Raw genomic sequence first — 16,068 nt, forward strand, 5'->3', positions numbered from 1 at the left:
TTTTTACCCCATATAAGGACCACCCTAAAGGTCAGCTTTGCTAGCATTTTAGCTGTGTAGCAGAAGGTTAGCTGCCTCAGTAATATAGCTGTGCTAGCTCTATTGTGGCTATCTATTATTTATCCACACAGGGAGCTGATTCTGGGGACGTTGAACTTCCTGCAAGTCTTACTCAGCCATTTCTACACACTCGCTTCCCAACAGACACACACACACACACTGACGTACACTCATGTACACTCATGTGAGATGACCCTGTGATATTGACTGTCTGTACTGCTGCATCTAGAGGTTAATCCAGGATGAGGAAGCTTTTCTTTCAGTAGCTCTCCACTTCTGCCCTCTCAAGGTTTCTCCTTGTAGAGACACTCCATGTTCCAACTTCCTCTAAGGTAGCAGACACTCAAACGCATACATTAATCTTTTCCTTACATCGCTACTTGTCCTTTTTGTTGCAGCACATAAACGCACGCACGCACGCGCGCACACACACACACACACACACATACACACACACAGAGAGTCCCTCAGCACTTTATGTCCGTACCTCCACCTTCTTTTCTCAACACCGGGTGACCTATAAACTTTAGCCTTTGCAAGACAAATGACCTTGTCCAGTGGGAATAATTCTCCAAATTTAGTCCAAAAGGGAGATGAGAGAGTGGCAGACATACAAGGGCAAAGAGTCCAAATGAACTAAAATTACATTTTTATAACCAAATACTATACACTGTGCAATATGCAAATGATTCTGTTGTTGAGTTAAGTATAAGTATATATCCCAGTCAGGGGTTAGGTGCCTTGCTCAAGCCCACTTCAGCCGTGCCTACTGGTCGGGGTTCAAACCGGCAACCCTCCGGTTACAAGTCCGAAGCGCTAACCAGTAGGCCACGGCTGCCCTAATTGTGTTGGCATACAGTATGTGTGTGAGGCAGGTGGTACTGCTGTGTGTGTGTGTGTATATATATATATATATATATATTAGTGGTGTCAACAATAATCGATTCGGCAATGCATTGCAATGCGGGGCATGCACGATTCAGCATCGATGCGGCAACGTGCCATAATCGATTGTCACTGTTTTGAGTGGACAATAAAGTTGTAAAGTTTCAATTACTTCTGGGGGCATTTCCGGAGCAACTTTGTAATGACATGCGCAGCCTGTAGCTACATGCTAAGCGGCAGCACTAGCTAGCATAACAACAACACTAAAGAATCAAGATGACGGAGGAGATAAACACGATAGACGGGTAATTCAAAACGCACCCAAAGCTTGGAAAGCGGACATCAGCACATTTCGGATTCTACGAAGTTAATGGGAAACTAGACAAGACGTACGCGGTGTGTAAAACCTGCCACACTAAAATCAAGCATGTTGGCAATACATCTAAATTCACGAACCATGTCGATCGTTGGCATCCTGACTTGGCTTCGTTACTGTGTGTGCAGTATGTGCAGGGTAGGAATTTCACGACGGCCATGGCCATCGTTGCCCCTTGAGGTGGCCGTGATGCCCCTTTGAAAATCAGAGGTTTACAAGCCACGGTGGCCTTGTTGTCCCCTTCTTTCGATATTCTGTTTTGCGTCCGACTAATAACGATTTTTATTTAGCCTATGGCCTGTCAAAATAAGCATTCACAGCGCAAATTTATTTAGTCTTTTACGCAGTGGAAAAAGTGACAGTGCACGGCAAGAAAGAAAGTGCATCCAAATTCACCCATTCTTCTCAGTTGAACTACTCGCGAACGAGCCTACTCATCACACAGACATCACAAGTAGCCTATCACATCACATGAAATAGCTTTTTCTCAGCTTTTAAACGATGTTTAGGACTATTAGGACTAAACGCTCGGCTCAGCTTGGAATAAGCTACAGTATAGCGACCAAATCAGAGTTTGTGAGGGAAACTTAGGTTTAGTTTTAACTGCGGGTAACTGAATAAAGCTGCAACTCTTCAGACTGTATCTTACAGTATGTCCGTCTACTGTTGCGCACAACCTGCTGCAGCAGAAATGAAAGGCGTTAGCCCCGAAGGTTTTAATAACTTATTATGATGACCTGTCTAGAACTGAAGCACAAATGGTTAGCATATTTCTAGGTAATAATACAAAACCCAAGCTAAAGTAATGCAAATATAATACTAAAACACAACTTAGAACTAGGCCTACTTATGTACTCGTCCCACTAACGAGTTTGTTTATTTGTTTCCCCGACCAGCGCGGTAAAGTGCAAACACACCAGCACAAGACGGCTCTAGATAGGGCTGAGCTCCGCTCTGTTAGGTTAAATGGCGGATCATTCACGAGAGGATTTTGAGATGCACAGATTCCCAAATGAACGCATATCCACAGATTTTGTTAGAGTGGTGAAATACATTCACACCGCTGACATTATATTGAGGAAAAAGTATAGCCAACCAAGCTCAAGTAGGCTAGCTCAGTGTAGCCAGACGTAGGCCTAAATTAGGACTTTAAAAAATATCGGCGCAAATTATCGGCCAGAATTCTGTTATCGGACCGATAATAATATTTTAATTTTTTCACTTATCGGCTAATAATATATCGGCCGCCGATATATCGTGCATCCCTAGTATTGCCTCATGACCTCAAAATTTGCCTTGTTGTGTGCAGTAGAATTTTGATGCATCGTAGAATCGAATTGAATCGAATCGTTACCTGGTGAATCGTGATTAAATCGAATTGTGAGGGCAGTGCCAATGCACACCAATAATATATACTGTATATATATGAAGGGCTGGTGGTATAGCCATGGGTGTGTGTGTGTGTAAGCCTGCTGGTGTTGCTCTGTGTGTGTGGGTAGGGCAGACGATGTTGACATGTGTATGTATATGTGTGTGTATGGTTGGTGGTGTTAGCCTGTGTGTGTGTGTGGGGGGGGGGATGGTGGTTTTGGCATGTGAGAGGGTCAACCTAACAGTCATTTTATGATATTGGTGATCATTGGTCCACAGCTCTAACCAGGACTTAAATGATAGAAATCATCTGAGCGCCCACTCTTATTAATCATGGATGGAGCAACTAATCACCCAACTAATGAGGGTTTGTTTTATGCCATTTTACAGCCTTGATCACAATAAACAACAATCCACCACTGTTTAAAAGACCCCACTGTTGGTTACTTGTAAAGAGCTAATCACTGGTGCAACCTTGCTCATTGTTACTACACTGCTTCCATGCTAATATCACATTTTCTATATGCTATTCATAGCACAAATCACTACTCTTGCACAGGTCACTAGGATTACACTGATCAATATCCACATTGATTACTAATGCACACTGCACACAATTGGAGTTATTTATTGAAACACCAATATAACTGCACTGACTCACACTGCTGCCTTACTGGTCATCATGAAGGCGCCAATCACTAATCTGTTGTCGCTAATTTCAAATGAAAACCCCTTAAGCAGTGAAAATGAATCAGCAGCACTGAAAATCAAGCCAGTGTGAGTATGAGAATGAAGCCGGTGAAGCGGTGGACGGAGCCAGAGGGGCTGTGTGAGAATGAGGCCAGTGGTGCTGTGTGGTGATTACACTGTTGTTACTTAACATCACACTCTGCTGCGCTCGGCTGCTGTAGGCCCCAGGAGTGAAGTTAGTCTTTGAGGAAAGTTCAGCAATGCTGAGACCGCGAGCACAGAAGGCCAATGGTTAAAGGTAAGAGTGATGCTATAAGCACAGAGTGCTAGAAGCTTAAAAAAAAATTCTGATTACAGTTCATGGTTTACCATAGAACTGGGGCATCATTGACACACCTCTGCGAAATAAAATATCTGGAAATTTCACTGTGATTACATTTAACAAAGAGCATCATTTAAGAGGCAGGAGATGACATTCAGCGATGCCCTAAAAAACAAGTACCCGTGGCTCACTACAAGCTACTGTACATAAAGAACAAAGGCTTCATGTGAGTCAATCAGTGGGTGTTGTTTTACTTTTTAGTGTACAGTGTGAAGCTGGTGAGACCCAGCTATTTCCTGTTTTAGCTATTTACCTGTTTTAGCTAATGTGATTGGAATGGATGGCTTTGAAGTGTGTTAAAGTTGAGTATTTGTGTTTCACGTTGTGTTGTTGTCTGCAATGTAATGCTTCTTTTGTGTCAAAGACGTTCAAGTTATACAGAGTAGAGCTTTTTTCTACAGTATGTTGCTGAGGGTCTCTTTCTCATGCACGTGTTAGCGTACATGTACTGTATACCTCACGTGTCCATCCACTTGCAGCTAGGGTCGCAATCCTTTTCAATCACAGGAGTGTCGTGATGATAGCTATAAGGTCCGATGGGTCAGATCTAAGTGTTCCACCATCTTTTTCTGGCCCTTGTGCATTAACGTTGATGTGTGTGCATGCGTTGCTCAGTGTGTCTGTGTGATAAATTGTGTATCTCTGTGGAAGGAGCAGCAGGTGCTAATATACATATACTACCAGTCAGCAAGGACAACCTACCTCAAGGACAAACCCTCTATCCCTGGTGTCTGAGTACTCGTGAATGTGGGGGTGTTTACCTGCGTGCATGTGTCAAACAATTCATGCTGAATCATGCTCTAGGTGAATGATTTTTTGAATGATAAAGTACTCATGATTGATCCAGCCTGTGTGTATGATATTCAGTGTGTGTGTATAGCAAAGGGAAATGTAATGTGTTTGTGTGTTTTCTTGCACTTGACGTGCACTGTTTGAGTGCATTAGTGTAAAGAGAAGAGGAAGGTTGACACAATAATGTCTGATTATGAAGCAGTAGCAAGAAGAATGGTTTTACCAAAGTACAAAGAGGCCACATGAAGCGAGGGAGTGAGATGGAGGGAAGGACACAAAGAGAGAGATGCAGAGAGCAACACAAAGAAAGAGAGAGTGAGGGACACAAAAGAGAGAGAAAACAGATGAAAATGAGCAGAGAGAATCCCAGCGTTGAGCTCTTTGGGTCTCTTTTCTTCTGCCAGCTTTTATGATGTTAATGTACAGACTGGGTAAAAATAGCCTGGTAGGACGGGAACCCCCTTTCACAAGAGGGAGGGGAATAAGAGAGGGAGAAGGGAGAGGAGAAACAGGGATTAGAGGAGTTGGGCAGAGAGCGAGAATACTTCTGTACCCTCTTCTCCTTTTTGCGCTCTTCCCTCCTCCTCTCTCCCCATGTTGTCGTATTTGCAGGAGGACAGCAGGAGTGTTTTTGTACTGAAGGCTTGTTTGTTTGGTTCAAATCCTCCTGCTGGGGAAACACAGACCTGTGTGAACCAGCTCTCTATGCACCTCTTCTTCACTCTTTCTCCCTGCTGCCATCCTCTCTGCTCTTTCCATTCCTCAGTCTTCCACTCCTCACCTGCACTAATGGGGCATGTTGTGGCTCTCTACGGGATCCATTACAGTGACTGGAGTCTGGGGCTGTAGTGATGGGTGCAGTCTGACCCTGCAGCCTGCTGAAACATTGCAGATGGTGCTGTGGTGCTACCCCTTGACTTAGATGGTTGTTGTGTTGTATGTCCCTTGTATGTCCCTCTTTGTGGTCCTGTAGTCCTCAATTTAGGATTTTTGGTATTACAGAAACCTTGTGGTTAGTTTCCTAACTGCATTTAGGAAAGAAATCTACAGAGCCGTCCTAACTTAAAAATATCCCAAGTTACCTGTGGTTCTACCCTTCGACTTAGACCTGGTGACTATTGTTTATGTACCTCTCTGTAATCTCATGCAGGGACCTGCTGTGTTTAGCAGTCTCAAGTATCCGGGCAGATAGGTGATTTTCAGGTTGTGTTGAGGTCCCTGTAGGTATTGATTTTGTGTTTACATTAATGAGGTTCACTGCAACGTGTTAAGGGTGTTAGTTAGGTCTATGTCTGTAAACAAATGATCAAACACACCTCCCTTATTAAGCAGAAAAGGATAATTACAAGAATGACGATTTAGGAAAATTAGGATTGGTTACAGCAAGTGTTCATCTGAAAGGATGATCACACACCCTATTGGTTCAAGGTTTGTTAGATTCCTCCCAGTAACTAGCTGAGGGGTTTGTGAGGTCCTTCTATGATTGGCTGATGTGGCTGTTTGTAACACAGGGTGCAGGGATACTTCGTGGAGGTGACTGCAGCTGCCTTCTTAATCTTCTCTCCTCCTCCTTCTCTCTTTACTGACCCATCCACCTGTGTGTGTGTGTGTGTCTGTGTGCGCGCGCGTGCGTGTTTTTGGGCATGTGTGTGTGTGAGGTGTGCTTGTTAGGTTAGTTGTGTGTGTGTGTGTGTGTGTGCGTCTCCTGTTTGCTGATGTAGGGAACTGCAGGACCTGGCAGCTATAACACATGCATTATTTATCAGCTGCAAATCTGCAGCGCACCCTTTCTCTCCTCACTCTCTCTCTATATCCTTCTCTGCCATTCCATCTGTTTCTCTTTGCATTCTCTTTCTCTTTTCCTACTCCCTTCTTTCCTTCCCTCCGTGTTTGCCTTTTATGTCTCTCCCTTGTTCTTTCACTCTTCTCTCAGTATCTGAATTAACTGCATTCAATGTAATGTTCACTACATTGCTTTCTTTACCCCACTCACTTCGTTCCTCTCCATCTGCCTGTGTTGCTGATGCAAGATTGTATCGTTACCTGCCCAGACTCTGTGGTAAACGGAGAAGAAAAGAGAAAAAACTAAACTGCATTGTGCAATGCATGTGCAATTTAACATATCTGCCTTGTAGCAACTGTGTATGTGTGCAATGCATGTGCAATTTAACATATCTGCCTTGTAGCAACTGTGTATGTGTGCAATGCATGTGCAATTTAACATATCTGCCTTGTAGCAACTGTGCATGTGTGTACGTATTGCCCACCGCAGAGCTTTCACCAGCTCACAGCTGATCTTCATCTCATCACGTCATTTGATCTGTTGAGTGGACAGGTTTCACCAAATAGCAGCCCATCAGTGCTTCACCCTCTGGTCTGATTATTTGATAGTCTGAAAGAGACACTGTGTTCCTGAGCACGCCTCTCTCTGCAGTTAGCTGCAGGCACATAGCTACATGGTGCTACCTATTCTTGTCTATCTAATAATCCAGACTCTCTGACACCTAAGGCTTCATAACTCCCATGTATAACGAACAACAGTCCAAATTCTAAACCAATGACACCCATGCATGTCACCCATAACTCAACCATTCATATGCACTATTCAGTGTTATCAATAGCAGCACAGAAAGCAGCAGAATTTGCTTCTTGCTACATATATAAACAAGCATACATAGCATACAAGCTATCCATTACCCTCTTCAGCATTCATTCATTCCTTGTGGGTCACCTGTTTGTTTGGCTTTTAGCTGACCACCATGCTACAATGACATGCATTACATACTACAGGCATACCACTCACAGTAGTTCCTGCATAGAATGCATTTACTAGACACCGCAAACAGATACTCTTTGTGTTATGCACACCATACAGGAACACATACATTGATAAACAGGCTTTGGAGTGAAGGGGCACATCATTGTCTGGAGACCAATTGAGGGCTCTTTCCTTTGAAGTCATTAATAGTTCAGCAAGAGGCTGTTTGCTGCTAGTCAGCTTATTGTAGAGAAAGTCTACAGAGCCCAGAGAAAGAGGGCTGGAAAGTGGATGGTGTAGAGTACTGTAAAGAAGGTAGATTAGAAAAGAAAGCATGAAAAGAAACTAATTATCAGGATAATGAATGACTGTAGCGTACATTTATTTTGTACTGACACCTTTGTAAAAGGGCAACAAGGCTGGGCATTCTTCATGCTGCCAAGTACAAAGTAGGATTCCATAGTAGTTCAGTATTCTGTAGTTAAACAGTAGCACTACTAAAGGGTGGGAGGGAACAGTAACTGTAAGCCTGGGGCAACATTATTACCACCAGGGAAGTGAGCTGTGTTTATGAGGCACTGATGATTGAGAAAAACAGACTTTCACAGTCAAATGTTTTTATGGAACTGAGCAGTCATGCTGCACCAAAACCATTACCATCAACAAATTTTTGAGCTGTCAGGAAGCTCAAAGGCAAAGACTGATTTGAACTGCTTGCATGTGTGGCATCTCATTCATTTTAGCCTGTTTTTAAAGTTCTCATTTTGCAGTAAATCTACAGCACTGATTAAGCAAAGGTACATGTAAGACCAGTCTGATTTTAACACTGTTAAAATCAGACTGGTCTTACCTTTGCTTAATCACTATAGACCTCTGCAGGGATTGGCATCTGATCTTGGGTAGTCATTAAACACAGAGATAATGTAGCCTAGTATTCAGACACTGTTAAGCATTTTATATTCAGACTGGATGCTGACAGGATGTGGTCAATAGCCGGATAACAGAAATATTTAGGTGTGGTGTGGCCAATGTTAACTCTACAAGCCAGACAGATAGTGACCTTGTCTCACCAACAACAGATCAGGAGTAGTTCTCTAGTAGTGACTAGAGGGCACGGCCCACAGGCCAACTACAGTCTTGTTCTGTAACAGGGACCAGGGAAACCAACCAGGAAGCCAACTATTGCAGAGACAGGTAGAGGTAGACATGATGGTGAAGTGGCCCAAGTGTTTATTAAGTGTCTACATGCCCTTGTTTGTGTGAGAATTAATAAGAAAAGAAGAAAATTAATGGGAAAGGGTACGTGAATGCAGGCAATCGAGTGACTGTGGCTATGAGGCTGGCTATTAGGGCTTTGACCTCGAACTTCGTTATTCAAATATAATTTGATTATTTTAAAAATTAAAGATATTCAAACAAATGTTAGGGATCTGTTAATATTCAAACCTGTAGCCTATGGAGATAATTTCTATAAATGTATTTGGTTGTAAACGTTGTTTTCAATTCAGATTCTGAGGTTTTTTTCTAAGTAAAATCGCGAGCTCATTAGCAAGGCTATTGGTCATCTGGGCTCCTGTAGGTGACGTTAGCTATAGGTCCTGTAGGTGACGTTAGTCATCAATCAAAGCAAACAGGGAAAACAAATGGCAACACAATCATGAAAAACACTCAAATAAATAAATGTGCAGATAAGTCTGAATGAAAAGCAGCACCGGTTGAAGCCTGGAAATATTGTAAACTAAGTAACGTTAGCTTAATTTGCTAGTTTATCATAGTCTGGTTAGACTGTTCAGTTTCCCTACGTGTGTTTAAGTTTCAAATGAATACTTTTTCTCCTTGGGACAGGCCCGTTTGAGTCTTGGAAAATACTTTTCCATTTGCATCGGGATTGAGATGATTAGAATTTAGCAGTCAATTTGAATGCAACAGTTTTGAACAAATTCGTGCAGCATGCTAATGATGCTAACTGGATTTAATAGCAATTTAGCCAGTCGTCTTGCACGATTAATGTTTGGATTACATGTGCATGCTGAGGAGGGATGCGCCTGTTGAGAGGGAGAGAGAGAGAGTGCGCGGGGCAAGGAGAGTCTTTGTTGAGGTAGGCCTACTTCTATTGCCTACTCTGGTAGAGTTTGACATACTACAGTGCAAGATATATTTAGCCTATTTATTTATGGACAACGTAAGGCAGGAGGTGTGTGTTGCTTTTAATTATGAATGTTCTATCGAACGTATTTTCGATTACATGTCTATTGCAATACATATCGCTATCGTTTTATCGCCCAGCCCTATGCTCAATAATAACAATTTTAACACACGCATAAATACTTAGCCTTTCGTGCACGTAGTCTATTGACATTGACTGATACACTGCCCTCTGGTGGAAAGAACATATAGAACTTAAGTTTGATACCAATATTGTGTCTTACTGAAGACATTTAATGGTTAAAATATTATTAATACGTATTCGAATATATTCGAATTTTAATATTAATAAACAAACGAACTTCGAATATGATTTTTGGGCAAAAGTCAAAGCCCTACTGGCTATTGAAACATTTAAAGGCATCATTGAAGTTCCAGTGCCGTGTAACAATGCCCATCCTACCCATACTGTCCTTTCTCCATCTGCCGTCTTTCCTACTCTGTCACTTTTGGTTATACTGAGGCCACTTTTAGGAGTTGCTGTTGCATTGTTTAAATGGATTATCAACCAACACCCGTCTCTGAGCACACACCTGCCCTCTCAATCTTTCTTTTCATTCCCTCTCTCAGTCTCTTTCCCTCCCTCACTGTCTCTCTCGCCTCTGTAATCCACTTACATTCAAAATTAGACACGCTCTGAGTTTCAGACACATGAATAATATGTGCAAACACACACACACACACACACAAACACACACACACACACACACACACACACACACACAGAGTGGCAAAGCCAAAGCATATGGACCCTTTATCCTTTCAGCACCAAAGACGTATAGTAATTCTGCGGTGTTGTGGTAGTAGTTGGTTCACCTTTTGTTGCTCAGCTGGGGTCATCTGACTGGTCTGAAGGAGGAAGTGATTTGCTCTGTGGTGGTGCATTTGTGATGTGTGGCTTGCTATTATAATTCCTTTCAGACTCTTGCAGTGGGTCAGTCTGTCCGTCCCTGTCATTTGTGTTTCACATTTTGATCCTTTTCTGATACAGTATGTTCTGTTTTAACTGTACATGTGTGAAGATGGGATACATATATCTGTGAGTGTGTGCGTGTGTGTATATGTGCATGTGTGCGTGTGTGTATATGTGCGTGTGCGTGTGTGTGTGTGTCTTTGTGCAGTCAGGGCAGATGTTCAGAGGGAAATGGCTTAGGTGTGTGTTCTGTGCTGCTGATGCCAGCTGACTCTGAGACACTCTGCTCTGGTTTACCCTCAGGGGTAGATGTGGGTTGGGTCTCAGGAGATCGAAAAAATCCCTGAATAAAGTAAATACTGGAGCTTTTGAAGGTAATCTTAATTATATGATGGCATAATGGGCTAAAATATGTCCTATGTTGTGATATCACAATGAAAGACAACATTTCTTTTTGTATGATGCCATAATGAGTTAGAATCTTTTGTAAAGTTATAAAGGGAAATAATGCACCTTAGTGTATGATGCCATAATGACTCATGTGTTTAACAGAACTGTTATTAATATAATGGACTGTAATATTGTGCAGAAAGTCAGCTTTTTGCCTTGTAATGATCAACGTAGTGGTTGTGTGCAATTCAACATTTGGTCATTATAAGAGACAAACACAGAACTCAGAGAAAATAAGTGTGTGTGTGTGTGTCTGCCTATAGGTTGGTGTGAGTGAGAAAATGTGCATAAATGTTTCTGCTCTGTATGGCACACTGTTTATTAACCACAACTTTGACCTTCACAGCGACCTCAAGAGCGAAAGGGAATTGTGGGATATCAGCATTCTTCTCCCAGCTTTCGTTTCTCTTTTGTCTTCATGCTTTTTCAGTCTCTCTCCCAAGTCTCTGTTTACATCTTTTAACCTTAAACTCTGATTTCTCTCTGTTTGTACCTGTGTTTCTGCCAGCTTGTCTTCTCCTCCGTTTCTTCATTCCCCTCTCTCCCACCCTAACTCTCTCATTTTTCCTGTTCCTCTCTGCCTTCACCTTGTCTCCCCTGTCCCTCTCTCTACCCCCCTGTCTCTGCCTCTCTCTCTGTGATTGGTAATGGGTTTTTCCTGCTGTGTGTCCTGCAGGCCCAGGCGGTTCAGCGCTGGCTAAGCCATCAGGAGTGTAGTGTTGGCTCTGAGCTGCCGGAGGCACAGGGAGTGTGGGACTGTGATGATGAAACAGTAAATATCAGCAACACGTATACCTGACTTTTCTTATTAATATCTATATATCTATATATCTGTGGCCACACTGTATCTGTCTCTAGATACGCTTGTTGCTGTTGTTGTTGTTTTTCTTCTGTGTAGCTAAGTGTGTGGTTGTGTGTGTAGTGTGGTTTTCAGTTGGGCGGTTCAGTATTGCCGTTGTGCTGTGACTGGCTGACTAACATGGTGGTGATCTCTGGCTGGACACTTTTTGTTCTGTTCACTTTTCTTCGTACCTACTTCGTCCTTTCCTTTAAAACGAGTTTCTGTTTGAATTTTAGTTTGGGTTGGTTACTTTTCTGTGCTGTGACTTTGAGTTCTGTAAATTTGATTTTGTTTTAGGTTCATTTGAGGTGTGAGCAAAAAGAGTCCACAGGCAAAATATATTGCAATACATAGAATATGTTTCTATTTACAATATACAAGTTATTAAATAACTTGTTTAGCCATACTTATTTCTAGACTGAATGGTGGAAAATAAAAGCATAGTTATTTTTCCTGTGGGATCTTCAAATTTGTGAACACAGTTGCGTGTATTCTTCACAGTAAACAATCGTGTAAGTATATACGCTGTGTGGTGTGACAATTATGTTTACCCTTTATTATAAGTGTTTCTGCATGCTGTAGTCAAGAGTCAGTGTTGTAGTATTTTAGTTCCATATCTGCATGCTATGTGTTCAGTGAGTGAAGTGCCATTTGTGTTCTCACCATCGTGTGTTGTGTGTGCTTTGTGTCACCTCATGCAGTCATGCTTTCCCTGTGTGGTGATTCACCTTTCAGTGTTTCTATTCATGACTACTCGTGTGTTTTGTCTGTTTTATAGGTGTCATTGTTTATTCTATGTTGTTTTTGTCTACTTTGAGTCTTGTTTTAGTCTACAGTAAGTGTTGTGTTTATGTGTTGTGTTTTATCTATTATGCTTTCTCCGTGTTTTGTGTTGTCTTTGTTTGTGTGTTGTGTAGATGGTGTATTGTTTGTATTGTGTCCATAATGTGTTGTGTGTGTGTGTTTGTGTAAGGTAGTATCTAGTCTGTTGTTTGTCAAAGTAGTAAGTCTACGATGTTGGTGAGTGGGGGTCTCGTTTCTCTGCAAAAGTATGCAAAGTAGACCGTAAGACCAGAGAGGGCTCTTTGGATACAATAGTTACACATGCGTCTGCAGCTCAGCTACTGTAATGCTAAAGCTACCAGCTCAGAGTTCCACACGAGAGCTAATGGTCTTACAGGTGACCCCTACAGCACATCGCCTTGTGCTCAAAAATAACACACAAAGTCTCTCTCTCCCTGGCTGTGCATTGTATCTCGCAAAGTGTGTGTGTGTGTGTGTGTGTGTTTATGTTATCCTTTGATCCTATGGGGAAAGAGAGAAATTGATGTTATTGTGATCTTAGATGTTGTGGTGTTCATGTTGTTCAGTGTGAGAGAGTGTGTATGGGCAGGTAGACGTGTAAGGTGTGTGTGTTGTGCTGTGAGTGTATTAGCTGTGCTGTGGTGTTTTGAACTATCTGCTAAATATTTGATATAATGTTTTCCAAACTGTGAGTGAATTTATGTAAGTATGTGCAATGGCTTTCCAAACATTTATCAGTGTATATCCACTTTCCACCTATCAGTGTGTTTCAGTATACATTTGTTTGTATGTCTGCCTTTTATGTGTGTGTGTCTGTCTGTATGTTTATGTCTCTCTGTTTATGTCTGTCTGTCTGTCTGTTTATGTCTGTCTGTCTGTCAGTCCTTATGTCTGTATATGCACTACAGAAAATGTGCACATCTATATGTATGTTTGTCTATAATACACCCTCATGTAGTTACTGTAGAGATAGAATTTTAAGGATTCCAAAACTACTATTAATTCAAGAAGAAAAGTTCTTAAAAGTACACAAACCCATGAGATCACCATAATACCCCCTTACACGCAAACACACATACACACTTGAACTGTGTACAGTCAAACAGGCCCGGGGAAGACTGGTGTTGTCTTTCGACTGCCCTAATGAAATCTTATCCTCACACAGGCAGAATGCCAACTCAGTGGCAGTAAGTACAGTCAGGTGGATCCCCAGAGTGGCACCCAAATACAACCAATACAACATAAGTCATTCACCTTACCAGCAGTCATTTAAACAGGAACTGAAGGGTATTAATTCAAACTAGACTGGTCACTAACCCTAACCCTATAACTAAAACTTGGTTGAATAGAGGATCTTGTTATTGTTCTAGAAGTTAGTTAAACAAAAACAATAAACATTACTTCACTTTCATCTGCTGGCTGACTGTTCCTCAGTCTAACTGCTGACAGAGAAAAGCACCACCCCAGATTTCACACTATAACAAATATGGTTGTGATCATTTAATGTTGAGTACACTTAGAGGACTGGATAGTGCCAGACTTTAGCTACTGTATATAACCCTGAGGATTAGCAGCTACAAAAGCATTTTCTTGTTAGTTTGAATTGAGCTTGGCGTGATCTCACACCTCTGCCTGTGTGTCCCTTTCCCTTTATGCAAGCTTTATTATCTCCCATGTTTTACTAACCATAAGGAAAAGAGAAGAGAGGTTTTAACATCTTCTACAATATACCCTAGATGACATACTGTAAGTATGAACACTATTAATATTCAAACATCCTCCAATCTGGTACTTTTTACCTGTTAATGAACAGCTCAGTTCATACTTTCCAATATGCCTCAAAAGCCAAAGTGACAAAGCAGAATACTGCATACATAATCCATGCTCATTTACCAAGGCCTAAAACAGTTAAATCATTAAAACATTAAAAAGCTGTTCCAATTTATGCAGCATTGTTACATTTCCTACTGTACTGTAAATGGGGTCATACGTGATGTGACTTTAATGTCCTTTTTCTTGTTGCCCGTACCATAGAACACAGCACTTTTAGCAGCTGAGCATGCTGCACCATCGCTCCATCCATCAGTACCAGCATAGTTAGCTGACATCAACATTTATAAGAATATGCTAGAATAACTAGTTATTTTTACTCAGGTATGCTCTATCCAAAGAAATTTAGGAATGAAGCCCAGGGATGCCTGGCTTCAATCTGTGCTGGTTAAGCCTTGTAGACATCCGGCTTTCCAACCAAAAAGGCACAGATATCTGACACTATGATGATTATTTTGGGAAAACTTTGCATGGTCTGCACTGGATAAAACTCATGCAGCCTCTGGATCCAACATGTTGTCACCCTTTTCAGGAAATTACAGGCATTTAGCTTCCATTAGAAAGCACTCAAAGATCATCTGATGTTTTCCTCAAAGGTCATTTGATTGAACCACTAAAATGAAAAGGAATTAGCTTGGATAACAGACTCTCTGACTTCACAGAGAGTCTGGCCTAGATCCATTGACAAACATTTATTTCCTGGTTGGTGGACGCTTGTCTGAAGTTTGAAATCATTGGAGTTCAATCACTAATGTTTGGTAATGACGTATGTTAACCACGGGGGACACAACGATAACAATAGGCTTGCAACTTAAACGTAATCGCTCTCAGGAACGCCCTCTGTTCCCTGGTTGGTTCGGAGAGAAGTTGCCGGAGTAAACAAAGTGAATGAGAGCTATTCCAGACGGAGTACTGCAGGGAAATGTAAATGAGCGGAAGTACGTAAACAGGCGGAGTCAGACTAAAAAAGAATAATAATGATTTTGATTTATACAATGGATTTCACACTCACAAGGTCACAAATGGTACAAAAAATCAAATAACCGTGACAGGACATAAATAACAGATTGTAGACAACCATTTTACTAACATCAACAGGCAGGAGCAGTAAGGAAATACTTATTTTGAAGGAGGGTGTCAAGGTCTTTGAACAAAAGTCTTAACCCTTAAAGGAGTACCGTCACACCGGTGTGACGGGAATGTTGGGAAATTAACATTCTAAAGAATATCTGGGTTCATTGAATTCAACATAGAATTTTAGAACCTTCAATTGTTGCGGAACTTAGAATGTTCAAAAACCTACACCTTTAAGGGTTAACAGCCCCACTGAGAAGACTCAAACATGGGTGGGGGGTGGGGGGAGGTGTAGTGGTTACAGAACTGGGCTTGCATGCAGTATCCTGTAAAGTATGGGTTCAATTCCTAGCTTCCACCTTCGTGCCCTTGAGCGAGGCACTTAACCCTGAGTTGCCCCGGGGACAGTGGCCCTTGTAATAAGGTGGCTTTGGATAAAAGAGTCTGTTAAATTAATAAACTAAATAAGTAAAATATGGTATAATAAATAATAAACTAAATAAGCTTTTTTTGTAGGCGAACTTCAGAGGTCTTTTGAAGCAAGTGTCTCTGTCCATTAGACTGTTTTTTTTTGACACATCAGGTTACAGGTCCCACACTGGACTGTAACTGACTTGAGTATGGGAGATGGGGATGC

General features: G+C 41.6%; 1 protein-coding gene and 1 long non-coding RNA gene across 9 annotated transcripts in view; one reads left to right on the forward strand and one right to left on the reverse strand.

The window, feature by feature from the left end:
* The window catches only part of LOC121715846, a 90,153-nt gene that overhangs the window by 32,535 nt on the left and 41,550 nt on the right, over positions 1-16,068 (reverse strand). The window lies entirely within an intron of this gene.
* Positions 1-16,068, forward strand: part of ank1a (ankyrin 1, erythrocytic a) — a 114,770-nt gene that overhangs the window by 16,737 nt on the left and 81,965 nt on the right. For 3 of the 4 annotated variants that reach the window (XM_042101853.1, XM_042101852.1, XM_042101851.1), the window contains exon 2: positions 11,559-11,654. The exons of the other annotated variant lie outside the window; for it this stretch is intronic. In XM_042101853.1, the coding sequence (XP_041957787.1) occupies positions 11,559-11,654 (96 nt within the window). The remainder of the gene's footprint in view (positions 1-11,558; positions 11,655-16,068) is intronic. 4 annotated transcript variants of the gene reach the window in all.

Source organism: Alosa sapidissima, chromosome 8 (assembly GCF_018492685.1).
Source record: "Alosa sapidissima isolate fAloSap1 chromosome 8, fAloSap1.pri, whole genome shotgun sequence".
NCBI lineage: Eukaryota > Metazoa > Chordata > Actinopteri > Clupeiformes > Clupeidae > Alosa > Alosa sapidissima.